This window comes from Chiloscyllium plagiosum, chromosome 6, assembly GCF_004010195.1.
Source record: "Chiloscyllium plagiosum isolate BGI_BamShark_2017 chromosome 6, ASM401019v2, whole genome shotgun sequence".
In the NCBI taxonomy this organism is placed as follows: domain Eukaryota; kingdom Metazoa; phylum Chordata; class Chondrichthyes; order Orectolobiformes; family Hemiscylliidae; genus Chiloscyllium; species Chiloscyllium plagiosum.
Window position 1 is genome coordinate 50649960 of NC_057715.1, and position 17239 is coordinate 50667198.

The following is a 17239-nucleotide window of genomic DNA, read 5'->3' on the forward strand; positions in this document are numbered from 1 at the left end:
ATCTTTTCTTTTTGTTGTGAATTTCTGCAGTGCATCAGGAATTCAAACACACGATGCATTAATGGAGGCAGGGGGAAATAAATGTTTGCCGATGTAGTGCTAAGCCAGCAGGCTATTTTGTCCTAAATGGGGTTGAAAGTTTTATTTAAAGTGTTGTGTGAGCTGTGCTCATTCAGGCAAGTAGAGTACTGCGTCACATTCCTGACTTGTAAGTGATGGACTGGCTTTACAGAGACAGGAGCAGAGAGTTATTCACAGTAGGATTCCGAGACTTTGACATGCTCTTAAGAGTCACAGCATTGACACGGACTATTCAATTGAATTTTAGGTTGTTGGTAATTCCCGGGAGATTGACATTGGGTGAGTTTTGAGAAGATTTGTAGCTCAGGTGGAGGTTCTGGATGTAGGTTTGCTTGCTGAGCTGGAAGGTTCATTTTCAGACATTTTGTCACCACCTGTGTTTAATTCGGAGGCTCACTGAAGATGTTACCTAGTATGGTGACGAAACATCTGGAAATGAAACTTCCAGTTCAGCGAGCAAACCGAAATCCATTGACAGTGGGCATTCAGTAATGATACTATCATTTAATGTCAAGGAGGAATTATTAGAGTCTGACTTATTGGAGATGGTCATTGTAATTATTATTCACACCGTAAGTGTTGTGCAAACAGAAGCCTTAACGTTGTTCAGGTCTGCTACATTGGGACAGGAGCTGCTTCAATATCTAAAGAGTCATGAATGGTGCTGAAAATTGATATGTTCGCTGATGACTGTACAACGACTTATGGGACAGTGACTAAATTTACAGATGACAAAGATAACAAGGAGGAAGACGGAGATGGATAGGTTAACTGAGTTGTCAAAAACTTGACTGATGAAATAGTGTGAAAATTTGTGAATTTCTTTACTTTGGCAGGAAATTTAAAAGATTATATAAATGGCAAGTGCAGAAATCCAAAGTGCAGACAGATCTGGATGTTCTACTGCCCAAGTCACAACAAGCTAACAAGTATGTGCAGCGAGTGATTAAGGCGAATAAAACTGAACCTTTTATCATGGCTCAAATTGAACATAAAAGTATATTATTTTTCAATTATACAGGGCACAGTGAGATAACTCAAATACTGCATTAAGTTTTGGTTTTCTTATTTAAAGAAAAGCTTTATAGGACAGCAGAGTGTGGGCTGTCTTATGTAGAAAGGTTGGACAGACTAGCCTCATTTTTTTACTGGAATTTAGAAGAACAAGTGGTGACTGTAGTAAGATTCTGAACAAACTTCACAAGGAGGACATGACAAGCTTGTTGCCGCTTGTGAGGTGAGTCCAGAAGGGTGCACAGTTTTAAAATTAGTCATGACATTTTAAAAAAATTAATAGATCACACAGTACAAAAGGAGGCCTTCTGGCCCATGAAGTTTGCACCGACAAAAACCACAATCTATATTTGCCCCACTTTCCAGTATTTGGCCCTCAGCCTTCAGCGTTATGACATTTCAATATCGGAGCACTTCAGAAAGTTTGAGAGGTTTCCAGGTTCAACGACCTTCGTGAGCAGTGCATTTTAGATTCCCACCCTGAGTGGAAAAGAATCCTCCAATCCCCTTTAAACCTCTTGCCTTTCACCTTAAAATGATAACCCCTTCTTATTGTCCAACTCGAGGAAACAGCTGCCTATGCCACTCTGTCTATGCCACTTATAATCTTATAGGCCTCAATCAGGACACTTCTTCAGCCTTTTCTGCTCAAAGAAAACAACCTTGACATAGTTAGCCTCGCTTTATAGATAAATTGCTCCTTCCATCACAGACAACATCCTGGTGAATCTTCTTTGCACCCCCTCCAGTGCAATCACATCCTTCCTATAGTGCAATGAGCAGACTGCACACAGCACACCAGTTGTGACCTAACAAAGTTCCGTGCTTTGTTTATTCATGGGACATGGATGTGGCTGGCCAGACCAGTATTATTGCCCCTCCCCAATTGCCGAGAGGGCAGCTGAGAGTCAACCACATTGCTGTGGGTCTGGAGTAATATGTAGGTCAGACCAACTCCAACATAACTTCCCTGTTCTTACTTCTGTCAGTCATGCCATAGATTATAAGTGTCCCATATGCCTTAACACTATTAGCCTGTCCTGCCATCTTCAGGGATCTGTGGACAAGCATCCCAATATTCCTCTGAGCTTCCTAGCTCTTGCCATTCATTGGAGCACTCCCTTCTGTGGGGACTTTTTTCAAAAGGTAGATGGAATGAAAATTGTTCAATTTATTGATAGAGCTCTCATGCATAGAACAAATAATGCTTACAGTCCAGGAACTGGCCCTTCGGCCCTCCAAGCCTGAGCCGATCCAAATCAACTGTCTAAACCTGTCACCCAATTCCTAAGCATCTGTATCCCATTACTCCCCACCTATGCATGCATTTATCCAGACGCATCTTAAATAAATCTACCGTGCCTGCCTCTACCACCTCTGCTGGCAACGCATTCCAAATGCCCACCACCCCTGTGTGAAGTACTTGCCACATGTATTTCCCCTTAAACTTTCCACCTCTCACCTTGAAAGCGTGACCTCTCGTTATTGAATCCTTCACCCTGGGAAAAAGCTTGTCACTATCCAACCGGTCTTTACCCTTCAAGATTTCGTAAACCTCAATCAGGTCCCCCCTCAATCTCCTTTTTTCTAATGAAAATAAACCTAACCTACTCAACCTTTCTTCGTAGCTAGCACCTTCCATACCAGGCAACATCCTCGTAAACCTTCTCTGCACCCTGTCCAAAGCATCCACATCCTTTTGGTAATGTGGTGACCAGAACTGCACACAGTATTCAAATGCGGCCGAACCAAGGTCTTGTACAATTTTAACATGACTTGCCAGCTCTTATACTCAATACCCCGTCCAATAAAGGCAAGCATACTATATACCATCTTGACCACTCTATCCACCCGTGCAGCAACCTTCAGGGTAGAATGGATCTGCACTCCCAGGTTCTCTGCCCCTCAACTTTTCCCAAGGCTCTTCCGTTCATTGTATAATTCACTCTAGAATTAGTCTTGCCTAAATGCATCACCTCACATGTGTCTGGATTGAAAAACCATCTGCCACCTTTCTGCCCAACTCTCCAGTCTATCTACATCCTCCTGTATTCTCTGACAGTCCCTTGTGCTTCCTGCTACTCCACCAATCTGTGTCATCTGCAACTTGCTGATCATACCAACAGTGCCCTCTTCCAGATCATTTAGGTATATTACAAACAACAGTGGCCCCAACACTGACCCCTGTGGAACACCACTGGTCACCTTTCTCCATTGAGAAATTCCCTTCAACTACTACTGTCCCCTGTTGCTCAACCAGTTCTTTATCCACCTAGCTAGAACACCCTGCATACCATGCAACTTCACTTTCTCCATTAGTCTACCATGGGGAACCTTATCAAACACCTTACTAAAGTCCATGTATATATGACATCAATAGCCCTTCCTTCATCTAACAACTTCCTCGAAGAACTCTAAGTTGGTAAGGCACGATCTCCCCCGCACAAAACCATGTTGCCTATCAATGATGAGCCCATTCTTTTCCAAATGTAAATACATCCTATCCCGCAAGACCTTCTCCAGCAACTTTCCCACCACTGACGTCAGGCTCACTGGTCTGTAGTTACCCAGAATATACCTACTATCCTTCTTGTACAGGGGTACAAAATGAGCAACCCTCCAATCCTCTGGCATCTCACCTGTATTTAAGGATGCCACAAAGATATTTGTCAGGGCCCCAGCTATTTCCTCTCTAGCCTCCCTGAGCATCCTGGGATAAATCCCATCCGGTCCTGGGATTCCTTAATAACCTCTAGCCTACCCAATACATCTTCCCTACTTAGGTCAACGTGATCCAGACTAATCAAACTTCTATCTCTTATCTCCACATTCATCATGTTCCTCTCCTCAGAGGATAATGCTGTAATCATTCAGAATCTCACCCATTCCTTCCAGGTTTGACGTACAGCCTTCCTTCGTTATCCTTTAGTGGACTAATCCTTTCTCTAGTTACCCACTTGCTTCTTATACAAGAATAAAATGCTTTGGGATTCTCTTCTTCATGATTCCTCGTTTAAGACTTGTCCTACTCTTCCGATATTCTTCCAGGGCCCGTTCGATTCTTAGCTGCCTAGACCTTATGTATGCTTCCCTTTTCCTCTTGGCTAGTTGTACAATTTCTCCTGTTATCCACAGTTCATGAATCTTGCCTATCCTATCCTGTGCCTTCAACGGGACATGCCTATCCTGCACTACTGTTAACCCATCTTTGAAAGCCTCCCACATCTCAAATGTCGACTTCCCTTCAAATAGCGGTGTCCAATCCACATTTCCAAGCTCCGCCCTAATTTTGATATAACTGGCCTTGGCCCAGTTTAGTACTCTTCCATTAGATGAAGAGAGTGGTCCTAAGAATATTCTAAAACTTACAGAATTGTGGTCACTGTTCCCAAAGAAATCCCCCACTGCAACTTCTACCACCTGTCCTGGCTCATTCCCCAGAACCAGGTCCAATATGGCCCCTTCCCTCGTCAGACTATTGACATACTGCTCTAGAAAACTCTCCTGGACGCTTCTTACAAATTCTACCCTATCCAGACCTTTGACGTTAAGTGTATCCCAGTCAATGTTGGGAAAATTAAAACCTCCCATCACCACTACCCTTTTGCCTCTACATCTTTCCATAATCTGTTTACCTATTCTACCTCACGCTCACTGTTGGGAGGCCTGTAATACAGCCCCAACAGTGTGACTGCACCCTTCTTATTTCTCAGCTCCACCCATAATTCCTCACTACCCAAACCTCCATAGTGTGTTCCTTTAGCACAGCCGTGATATCGTCATTGACCAGCAATGCAACTCCACTCCCTTTTACATTCCTCCCTGTCCTGTCTGAAGCTTCTATATCCTGGAACATTTAATTGCCAATCATCATGCCCTTCCTTCAACCAAGTCTCTGTGATTGCAATAACATCATACTCCCAGGCACCAATCCAAGCCGCAAGTTCATCTGCCTTACACACTATAGTCCTTGCATTAAAGTAGATGCATTTCAGGTCACCAGCTTTTTGTGCTCATCAACTCTCTGCCTACTCTTCCTTTTATTAATGCTATCTTCATAATTCTTACAGTCTACAATCTCCACCTCACTGACTAATTGTTTTCTCTTCTGGTTCCCAGCCCCCGCCACACTAGTTTAAAACTTCCCCAGCAGCAGTAGCAAAGACTCCCCCAAGGACATTGGTTCCGGTCTGGTTCAGATGTAGACTGTCCATTTTGTAATAGCCCCACCTTCCCCAGAATCAGTCCCAATGTCCAACAAATCTGAACCCCTCCCTCCTACACCATCTCTCAAGCTAAGTGTTCACCCTGCCTATTTTTTCATTTCTACGCTGGCTAGCACGTGGCATTGGTAGTAATTCCGAGATCACTATCTTTGAGGTGCTCCTCTTTAACTTCTCTCCTAGCTCCCTGAATTCTTCTTTCAGGACCTCATCTCGTTTTCTACTTATATTGTTGGCGCCTATATGCACCAAGACAACTGGCTGTTCACCCTCTTCTTTCAGAATGCTCTGCAGCCGATCGGTGACATCCCTGACCCGAGTACCTGGGAGGCAACATACTGGAGTCCCATGTCTTTGTTTCGCCTGTCCTAAGATGAGTGTGTTGTCCCAAGTCCTATCCACCTACCTTCCTTTGAAGCAAAAATCAGAAATGACATCACCCACCCTAAGAAACCAAGACCTATAAATAGAGAGGCAGGACATACCACCACTGCTTCATCAGAGACTCTCACTGACGATATTACCTCGTATGATGACAAAACGCCTGAAAGCAAACCGTCAAGCTCAGCGAACTAGCTTACATACTGATTGAGAAGGTTAAAAGCACATGAAATTTAGGGAAACATGGTGAGATGGATCAGAAACTATCTTAATAACAAGATACAAACAGTAGTGGTAAAAGGCTATTTGAGTGACTAGAGGCTTATGTCCAGCAGTGTACCACAAGGATCAGTACTGGGACCCTTGTCATTTGTTATACACATTAATTATATGAATGAAAATGTGGGGGAAACTTAAGCAAATTTACAGAAGACGCCAAGACTGGTAGAGTGAGTAATAATGAAAAAAATGGTTGTCGGTTACAGGAAGATATAGACAAGTTGGTCAGATGTGCAGACCAGTAGCAGCTGGTATTTAACCCTCATAAGTTGGAGGCAATGCATTTGCAAGAAACAACAGGATGAGGAATTGTTTAATGAATGGCAAGACAATGGGTAGCTTAGTGGAACAGAGGGATCTCGAGGCAATTATTCTCAGATCCCTGAAGTCAAGCATAGCATGTGAATAGGATAGTTAAGAGGACATATGGAACACTTGCTTTCAACAGTCATGGCATTGAGTAGAAGAGCAAAGATGCAATGTTGAGGAGAAAGTGAGGACTGCAGATGCTGGAGATCAGAGCTGAAAATATGTTGCTGGAAAAGCACAGGTCAGGCAGCATCCAAGGAGCAGGAGAATTGACGTGAAATCGGAGTTCATCCCTTGTGGTTGGAGGGTTCCTAGGCGGAAGATGAGGCGCTCTTCCTCCGCTCATAGGTTTGGATTGTTTTCTTTAGAGCAGACAAGATGGAGGGGGCATATGATTGAGGGATATGGACAAGGTGAATACAGAGCAGCCGTTCCCTTCATTGAGGGGTCAAATCATGTGAGCGCATAGTTTTAGGGTAAGGAGCAAGAGATTTCGAAGGGCCTGAGAAAAAAAAACCTTTTCACTCAGCAGGTGGTGGGAATCTGGAATGGTTTGCCTGGGAAGGTAGTGGAGACCAGAAACCTTACAACCTTTAAAAAAATATTAGGATCAGCACTTCTAAAGAAAACAATCCAAACCTACGGGCGGCACAGTGGCTGAGTGGTTAGCACTACAACCTAACAGCATCAGGGACACGGGTTAGATTCCAGCCTCAGGCAACTGTCTGCGTGGAGTTTGCACATTCTCCCTGTGTCTGCATGGATTTCCTCCGGGTGCTCCGGTTTCCTCCCACAACCCAAAGATGTGCAGGTTAGGTGGATAGGCTGTGCTAAGTTGCCCATGGTGTTTGGTGCATTAGTCGGGGAAATATGGAGAAATAAGGGTCTGGTTGAGTTACTCTTTGGAGGGTCGGTGTGGACCTGCTGGGCCGAATGACCTGTTCCCACACTGTAGGGGTTATAAATAATTCTATCTTATCTCCATTATAGCTCAGTTTCTCCATCTCCGGCAGCATCCTGGTGAACTTCAAATATCATAATATTCAAGAATATGGGACAAGTGAAGGAAATTTGAATTAGCGCACCTTTAGTGCTAGTTATATCAGTCTAGATTCCATGGACCGAAGATCCTTTTCTGTGCTAAATGAATCTATGAATTCTTATGACAGCAATGGACTGGTATTCTTTGCTGACTTTGTTTTTCAGTAGATTGAAATTTCATTGAAGATTCTGATTTCTTTCTTTAAATATTTCCCATTGTTCATTCATCTTTCAGTCTGCATTCCCAATTAACTTCAGTTTAGTTTTCCTCTCATGCACATGCAATTCAAGTGTAAGACTGATGTTCACCTTTGGAGTAAATTACTTTCAAACTTGGTATGGCGGTCAATCGTATTTTGATCACTAGGATCTTTTACACTTGTCTTACCAATTAACTTAAATTTTACCATGTTATAAAGCCAAGATAGCTTTATTACCAGACAGTTCCACACACATTCCATAAGTAACTAGTATTCTGGAGTTAAACAAAACAGGAGGACAGATTTGGCCGTAGTCTCCTGGGCAGGAAGACTAAAAGGGAGGATAGTTGCTAAATTGTAGTGGATGTTTAAGGAGATACTCAACTGCTCCCAACTAAAATTTATACCAGAAATGAAGAGGCTAAGAGGAGGAAAAGCAAGGAAGTTAAAGATAATATTAAGACAAAAACTAAGGCATATCATATTGCAAAAGCAAATTATGAAAGAAAACTAGCACAAAAACTATAAAACTGGATACAAAGGCTTCTATATGTAAAGAAGTATTTATTTCAAATGTTGGTTCCTTGGAGGATGATACTGGGAAATTAATAGTTGGGCACATAGAAATTTGGAGTCACTAAAATAATATTTTGCTTCAGATTTAAAGATGGAGGACACTAGTATCACCTCAAAAGTAAGAGATTATGCAAAGATTATAGAAGGGGAGGAACTTAAAACAATCACTCAGGAAAAATGGTCTACATCAGAGTGAGTATCTTAGTGGAATAGACAGCAGACATAGTGGATCCATTGGTTATAATATACAAAAATTCCCTGGATGCAGAAAAGCTTCCAGTGGATTGGCAAAATGCTAAATATAACACCCTTATTAAAAAAAATGGGGTGGATGGGGGCGGGCAGGGTAGAAAAAGACAAAGTAGGAAACTAAATACCAGATAGATTAATGTGTTTTTTGGAAACTGCTACAATCCAAAGAATTGATTCCATGATAGCTAGAAAGTCAAAGTACAATCCATCAGAGTCAGTATGGTTTTATGACAGGTGGCTCAATGGCTAGCACTGCCACCTCACAGTGCCAGGGATCTGGGTTCAATTCCAGCCTCAGATGACTGTCTGTGTGCAGTTTGCACATTCTTCTCATGTCTGTGTCGGTTTCCTTCAGGTGCTCGCAGGTTAGGTGAATTGGCCATGCTAAATTGCCCATAGGTGTTCAGAGGTATGTAGATTAGGTATTAGTAAAGAGAAATGTAGAGTAATAGGGTTGGGGAATGGGTTGGTGCTGTTGGGCCAAATGGCCTGTTTCCACACTGTAGGGATTCTATGATTCTATATCTTGTTTGACTACTTTGTTGGCATTGAAGATCTATCAAGCAATCCGAGTAATGAGGATCCTACAGACTTAGTATTTTTGGACTTCCAGAAGGCATTTGATGAGGCACAGCATGAAAAGGTCAATACACAATGTAAGATCATAGGGGGTTCAGAATAATTTGTTAGCTTGATAATTTGTTAATTTGATAGAGAATTGGCTAACCCATAGAAAGCAGAGAGATGGGGTAAATGAGTCTTTTTTGTTGGCATGTGGGGTGTCACACTGTTCAGTTCCTGGGGTTCCAACTATTTACAATCTATTTTAATGACTTGAATGTTGGGATAGTACGTACTATTAGGAGAAAGTGAGGACGGCAGATGCTGGAGATCAGAGCTGAAAATGTGTTGCTGGAAAAGCGCAGCATCCAAGGAGCAGGAGAATCGACGTTTCGGGCATGAGCCCTTCCTGAAGAAGGGCTCATGCCTGAAACGTCGATTCTCCTGCTCCTTGGATGCTGCCTAACCTGCTGCGCTTTTCCAGCAACACATTTTCAGCATAGTAAGTACTATTGCCAAATTAGCAGATGACACTAACATAGGTGGGAAAATAAGTTGCAATGAAGAAATGGAAATGGATAGGTTAGGCGAATGGGCCAAAATGTGGCAGGTGGAAACTTCCGTGTTCTTCAATGCAGAGAGATCTGGGTTTTCTTGTGCATGATACACAGAGTACAGTACATATTAACTGGGGAGAGGCAAAAACAAAATTTTGGCTTTGATTGAAGGAAAAGAGTATAAAAGTAGGGAAATGTTGCTGCTTTGTGTCCAAGGCATTAGTTAGATTGCACCTGGAGTATTGCAGACAATTTTGGTCACTTAATTGAGGGAGGATGTAGTTGAATTGCAAGTAGTTCAGAGGGGGTTCACTCGATGCATTTCAGACATATGGAGTCGGTCTTATGTACAGCACTTGAACATTTTAGGACTATATTCTTTGGAGTTTAGAATGAGAACAGATTGAATGGAGCTGTACAAGATGCTAAAGAGGACTGACAAAATAGACATAGAACAGATGGTTACTCACTTGGGAAATCTAGAATTAGAGGTCAAGATTTAGGATAGGGTGGTGGATTTAGATTTAGACTTTTTATCACGTACTCAAGTATAAAAGTACAGGAGAACAGTGAAAAGTTTGCAATGTTGCCTTGGTAGAAAAACTTAAGAACAAGATAGAAAGAAATAAGGAATAAAGTTTAAAGCTAATCATGAGCCCTTCTTCAGGAATGAGGAGAGTGTGGCAAGCAGGCTAAGATAAAAGGTAGGGAGGAGGGGCGTTGGAAATGTGATAGGTGGAAGGAAGTTAAGTGGTCTGGTGATGGAGGAGTCCAAGAACCTGCATGTCCATGGTGAAGTGGGAGGGGGAGTTGAAGTGTTGAGCCACGGGGTGGTTGGGTTGGTTGGTCCAGGTGTCACAGAGGTGTTCTCTGAAATGTTCCGCAAGTAGACAGCCTGTCTCCCCAATATAGAGGAGGCCATATCGGGTGCAGCGGATGCAATTGATGATGTGTGTGGAGGTGCTGGTGAATTTGTGGCGGATTTGGAGATATGGATATGGAGTCCTGGCTCCTCCAGGGCAGAGTAGCGGGAAGTGGAGGAGATGCGGTGGAGAGCATCGTCGATCACGTCTGGGAGGAAATTGCGGTCTTTGAAGAAGGAGGCCATCTGGGTTGTTCGGTATTGGAACTGGTCCTCCTGGGAGCAGATGCGGCGGAGACGAAGGAATTCCCAATTCCTCCCCTATCAGCGTTCCGAAAAGACCACTCCCTCCGTGACTCCCTAGTCAGGTCCACACCCCCCACCAACCCAACCTCCACTTCCGGCACCTTCCCCTGCAACCGCAAGAAATGCAAACCGTGCGCCCACACCTCCCCCTTTACCTCCCTCCAAGGCCCCAAGGGATCCTTCCATATCCGCCACAAATTCACTTGCACCTCCACACACATTTACTGCATCCGCTGCACTCTATGTGGCCTCCTCTATATTGGGGAGATAGGCCGCCTACTTGCGGAACGTTTCGGAAAACACCTCTGGGATACCCGGACCAACCAACCCAACCACCCCGTGGCTCTTTCCAGCAACACATTTTCAGCTCTGATCTCCAGCATCTGCAGTCCTCACTTTCTCCTTAAAGCTAATCATGTCAGTCACTCTTAGTATAGCATAAAAAAAGCTAAAAAGTTCAATCATTACAGTCATTAATGCTTAGTCATGCTGGGACCACACTTCCGACAAGGGCTTGATCGTCCCAGCTCGTCATTGCTGCAGATGTCGGGAGAACCTCCACTGCCATGTTGGATCCCAGACCAACAAAGCCCTCATCCAGGTGCCGTTCATGCCAGACCTTGGACTCACCTTTGGTTGGCACGTCAGGCATCAAGATCTCACCAAGAGCCCGAGTCAAGCACCTAGCCACTACCTTGCACTCGACATCTAGCCGACTGCCAAATTCAATAAGCCTGATACTGCCCCACTGCCTGGTAAGTTAGTTGAAAACTGCCATGTTGGATCCCAGACCAACTAAGCCCTCATCCAGGTGCCGTTCATGCCAGACCTTGGACTCACCTTTGGTTGGCACGTCAGGCATCAAGATCTCACCAAGAGCCCGGGTCAAGCACCTAGCCACTACCTTGCACTAGACATCTAGCCGACTGCCAAATTCAATAAGCCTGATACTGCCCCACTGCCTGGTAAGTTAGTTGGAAAACAAAAAAAGGGGAAAAAAAGGAAAAAAAATACATCAGAAAAGGAGAAAAAAAAAAGAGAAAAGAAGAGCAGAGTAGATGAGCCTACACCGCTGCCATCCTGCAGAGATGCCGACTGCACAAGTCCATGCTCTTCAACAAGGGGTAAGATAAAGAGAGAAATAAAGGAGAAAAGAAAAGAAACAACCAGAAAAACAGAGTGGCCCAGGGTTCAGAAGCCATACGAGAGCATTCATAAAATTGCTGTTGAGTTGGGATTAATGGGCACTTTGTTGTCAAATGCAGGGGAAAGGAAGTTGATGAGAAGCAGCCAGAGGGCTCGGAATTAAAACAGAGTTGAGGAGAAACTACTTTTCTCAAAGAGTTGTAAACCTATGGAATTCAATACTCCACAGTCTCACGGATGCTGGGACAGTGAATAAATTTAAAGGGGGTAGATAGACTTTTAATTAGTAAAGCAGTGAAGATTATGGAGACTGGAAAAGTGGACTTTAGGCATTGATCAGCCATGAGCACATCAAATGCCATATCTGCTAGAGAGGTTGAACAACCTACTCTTGCTGCTTGTTCTTATGTTCTTGGGGCTCCAAAGAAATGTCACAAAACCACTCCTTAAATTAATCTTCTGGAGCTCTCGTATCAATATGGTTGTCCTAATTTATAAGAAGATCAAACAACCTCAAATTATCACGCTTTTTACAAGCCTTTCTTACAAGTTCCAATAATTTTTTTCCCTAGTCATCAGCTGTTCAACATTATAACCATTATGGTGGCCTATGACCTAGCACCACCAGTGTTTTCAGACTCTTGTTTTTCGTAACTTCCATGCTTCTACTCATTTTATATTTTATATCTGTGCATACATCCTTTGTTTTTACATTCTCCAGAATTATGAAGAAAAGAAAGTTTATACAAAGCATCTTCTCAATTATATAACATTTTCTAAAACACTTAAGCATCCAAGAGTACATACAGGCACATTAATACTGCAGAGGGAAGAATTGGTGAATTTTCTTTTTGAGAGACACTTACCAGCATCATAATTCTGCTGAATGCAATTGCTCCCTTGACTTGCATCGCAAACTGCACTTCCATGGTCAGGACTGAATTCAATACTGTCTGTAAAGGACTTGATCTCAGAGTTTGTGGTTGAGTTAGAATGTTGATTTTGTGTGTTGCGATCAGTATCAAGGACATTTCGATTCTGTAACAGTTTAAAAGAAATGTTACCTCAGTTCGCTCAAAAATGAGAGTTTTTTTTTAAACTGACCTTAAAGATGCTCAAGCATCATGTCAAACATTGCTGTTTCAGATTTTGAAAGAAAGAACATCTGACCTCTAAACTCCTTGAAGAAAAGAAACCATACCAAGAATTCTCCAAATAATCATAACTTTTATCTTCCTGGTTGTGGTTAAGAGACTATACTACCCTACAGGTAATCATTTGGATTTAACACTTCTACATATCTTAGGAAACTGATGAGTTTTCAAATATTCTAAGTTGAAATACTGTGCATTCTTACTGGCCCATGATTATAAAGAACATGAACTTTAAAATGAAATGAATTTAAAATTATGAATAATAGTCACAAATATAAATACCATGACAGAGAAATTAAGAAAAGGAAGAGATGATCCAGGCAAGGAACAAGAGAAGTTTAAGAAAAGTGAAAGGTGGCAGAAGAATGGATCAATTTTTCTAGTTCAGGATGAGGGAAAGAAGTGGTACTACTACAACCATTGTTGTATTCAAAAACTAAGTTGTTCTAGCATAACATAAAAAGTCAGTGACTTAACATTACAATCAAATCTGAGCACCTTGCTGGAAGTAGAAGATAATGAAGTACTTGAAAAACCAAAATCAGGTATGGTCTCCAAAGGCTGAAATTCTAGATCTGAATCTGGTTGTGAAGACTGCAGTTCTAGATAGAAATTAGGTACTCCTTGGGTCGAAGTGTTATGACCAGTTGGAGGATCTAGAAGAAAAAGTGGAAAATTAAGCTCTTACAGAACCGGAACATGACTCAGTGACTCTTAATTCCATAACAGTACTGAAGAAAATAAACAAAAAATCTTGCACAAAGTAAGATTCATTAACCAGGTTCCTTGTTAGCAAAATTATCCAGTGAGTAGATAATCTAAAGAAAATTAATCAGGTTTCTCCAATTGGTGTTTGCATTTGCAAGTTCTAGCAAAGACCCAGTAGCAAGGGAATCAGTGGAGACAAGATGGCTCCAAAGAGTGGCGACTTACATTCCAGCGGCGGAGATGCAAAGGAGACTCATGCCGAACCATCAGACCCATGGATCATGATGGACCATTTAAACAAGGAGGTCTGTAAAAGTTGGGTATTTTTCTTTATTTTTTTCAATGTTTTGGTTCATTTTGTGTTAAGATGGCACTGGAGAGTGGCAACATTATACAACACTTTCCACTATTTTTGTAATGTGGCAATAAATAAATCAAATCAAGTCACATCATTTGGTCTTTATACTGGAAGAGGGGTGGAAAAGACAGAGGAGGATGAGGAAAGATTGCTTGGGAGGGGTAATAAAGTAATTGCTTGCTAATGTACTTGGGCATTAAATGACTGCAGAGTTCAGACCTCCAACATATTTATTTTAGCTGTTGTCCTTCTCGTTTTCAGTGCCTGACCATCTTGCTAGTGCATATGCAATTTGGTGCAATCATACTGTTGCAGCAATCCTAACAAAACCAAAGTACTCTCTACTTGCATCAATGATTCCTGCTGTTGAGACTTCAGTATTGACAATTTTGATAGAAAAACGCAACTGGAACTTAAAAAATATCCTCTGCTTTTTTGATGATTTCTATACACCTTTTTCCTGTACAGCAGCATTTTGTTGTAAAGCAGTCCAAGAATTCTCAAATCCAGCAATAGAGGAGATCGTTGTTAAAATCGGGCCTTCTTTTATATCAATTAGAACTTATTTTGAAGTTTAACTGCTCAACAGACACTTTCAAAACTACACAGGTTTTGGTTTGCAATGCCACACAAAGGTAACACTACCACATTGGTTGTGTATTTTTTGAGGTGGGAATGCCTAGGAAGGAAACAGGACAGATAGGAGAATATGGGAAAATTGTGCTGGGAGAGTGCTTAAAGTAGATTGGAGTTTTGGGTCAGGTGTGGGTGCTGCACCGATTGGGGGATGCAGAGGTCAGTGCTGAGCAGGGGTGGGTTCAAATTAAATGATTACTAAAAAATTATAAAAGTTTTTAAGAGGATGAAAAACCAGTGTTAGAACCCTCACTCATTTCATCCTTTTGGTTTGGTGCTGTGAACTAGGAACGGAGCGTGAAAGATGACCTCTGAACTGTGGGTAACAGCTTGGATTAAAGGCAAAACAGACCCAAGTTTTGTTCATTTGTGAGGCCAGGCATGGAAGTTAGCTGCAAGTTGGTTCCTGATGAAAGATTTCTGCAGATGTATTGTCACATAATAGAAGGTCGACAAGCAGGAGACTGGAAGAACACAGCACGCCAGGTAGCATCAGGAGGTAGCGACGTCAACATTTCGGGTATTACCTTTCAGTGATTTCCCCCTCTACTGCCTGCCACCTCATAGTCCCCTGGCTCCATGCTGCCAGATATCCATAAGCCCAACTGTCCTGGCCGACCCATCGTTTCTGCAACCTCCTGCCCCACCAAACTCATTTCGTCCTACCTCGACTCCATTCTCTCCCCCTTGGTCCAGGCACTTCCCATCTACATTTAGGACACCAACCATGCCCTTCACCTCTTCAAAAACTTCCAGCTCCCCAGCCCTTAGCGCTTCATCTTCACCATAGATGTGCAGTCCTTATACACATCCATTCCCCACAATAACAGCCTGCAGGCCCTCTGTTTCTACCTCTCAAAGAGACCCATCCAGTCCCCCACCAGCAATACCCTCTTCTGCCTCGCCAAATTAGTCCTCACTGTCAATAGCCTTTCCATCAACTTTTCCCATTTCCTCCAAATCGAGGGCGTGACCATGGACACTCACATGGGCCCTAGCTACATATGCCTCTTTGTCGGCTACATGGGACAGTCTCTCTTCAGCACGTACACAGGTACTGTTCCCCAACTCTTCCATGTCACAATGATGACTGCATCAGTGCTGCATTCTGCACCCAAACTGAACTGAAGCAGTTCATCAACTTTGCCAACAACTTCCGTCCTGTCTTTAAATTCACTTGGTCTCTCTCAGACACTTCCCTCCCCTTTCATGACCTTGCTATTTCCATCTCTGCCGACAGTTTATAGACTGACATTTACTGTAAACTCTCAGACTCCCATAACTACCTAGACTACAACTCCTCCACCGTATATCCTGCAAAACCTCCATCCCGTTTTCAAAATTCCTCTGCATCTGCTCTGACAAGGAGACTTTCCACTCCCAAGCATTCTAGATGCCCACCTATTTTAAACAATGTGCTTCCCTGCCCCCGTCATCCACACAGTCCTCCACTGCAACTCCACCATTCTCCGTTTCACAGCATTGTCCTGTAAACATAAAGACAGGGTTCCCCCTTATCCTCACGTGCCACCCCAATAGTCTCCGCATCCAACATATAATCCTCAAACACTCGTCACCCACACAGTCCTCCACTGCAACTCCACCATTCTCCGTTCCACAGCATTGTCCTGTAAACAAAGACAGGGTTCCCCCTTATCCTCACGTGCCACCCCAATAGTCTCCGCATCCAACATATAATCCTCAAACACTTCTGTCAACCCAAACCAGACCCACCATCAAGACCATCTTCCCCTCCCCACCCCTCTCTGCCCTCCACAAGGACCATTCCTCCTTCATCACTCCTTATTTCGGCCACTATCCCCAACCTTCCCCTGCAACCTTAGATGCAAAACTTGCCGACACACCACCTCCCTCACCTCCATCCAGGGCATTAAACAGTCCTTCCAAGTGAAACAGATGTTCACCTGCCTCTCCTCCAATCTAGTTTTTTGCATCTGTTCTTCCCGATGTGTCTTCCCTGCATTGGTGAGACCAAACGTAAACTAAAAAAACGCCGAGCATCTCAGTCGGCCCATAAGGGCCAACCTGATCTCCCAGTCACTGCCCATTTCAATTCCCCTTCCCACTCGCTCTCTGACAATGGCATCCTTGGCATCTTCCATTGGCGCAGTGAATCAGACCACAAATTGGAGGAATAACATCTTATCTTCTGTCTGGGCAGCCTACAACACTGAGTTCTCCAATTTCAAATAACCTTCCCACCCATCTCCCAACTCTCCTTCCTCCCTTCCATTCCTCCTACCAACCCTTCCATCCATCTTCCAACCAGATTCATTACTCCCAACATCTAACCAGGTCATACCCATTACCTGTATTAATCTATTGTTACCTCACTATTTTGCCCCTCTCCTCACCCACATCCTCCCACCCTGCTTTATCTGCGGCTCCCCCTACCTCCACCTCCATTCCTTAAGGGTTACCTATTAAGCGCAATGACTCAGTCTAAGAATCTCAGTTTCAGACGCAGGGGGATTGCCCAGTAGAATTTTCAATATCCCCAGCATTTCCCTCAGAGTCAGCCATTTTGGAAACCCAACATGGTACCAACGTGCAACTCCAGTCTATGCTACTGAA

The 17239-nt window shown here is 43.2% G+C and overlaps 1 protein-coding gene across 1 annotated transcript in view; it reads right to left on the reverse strand.

Annotated features, from left to right (window-relative positions):
* cep295 (centrosomal protein 295) overlaps positions 1-17239 on the reverse strand; it is a 187738-nt gene that overhangs the window by 52049 nt on the left and 118450 nt on the right. Inside the window, exons 21-22 of the mRNA XM_043691513.1 lie at positions 13441-13598; positions 12655-12826 (exon numbers count right to left, since the gene is read on the reverse strand). Of these exons, the coding sequence (XP_043547448.1) occupies positions 12655-12826; positions 13441-13598 (330 nt within the window). The remainder of the gene's footprint in view (positions 1-12654; positions 12827-13440; positions 13599-17239) is intronic.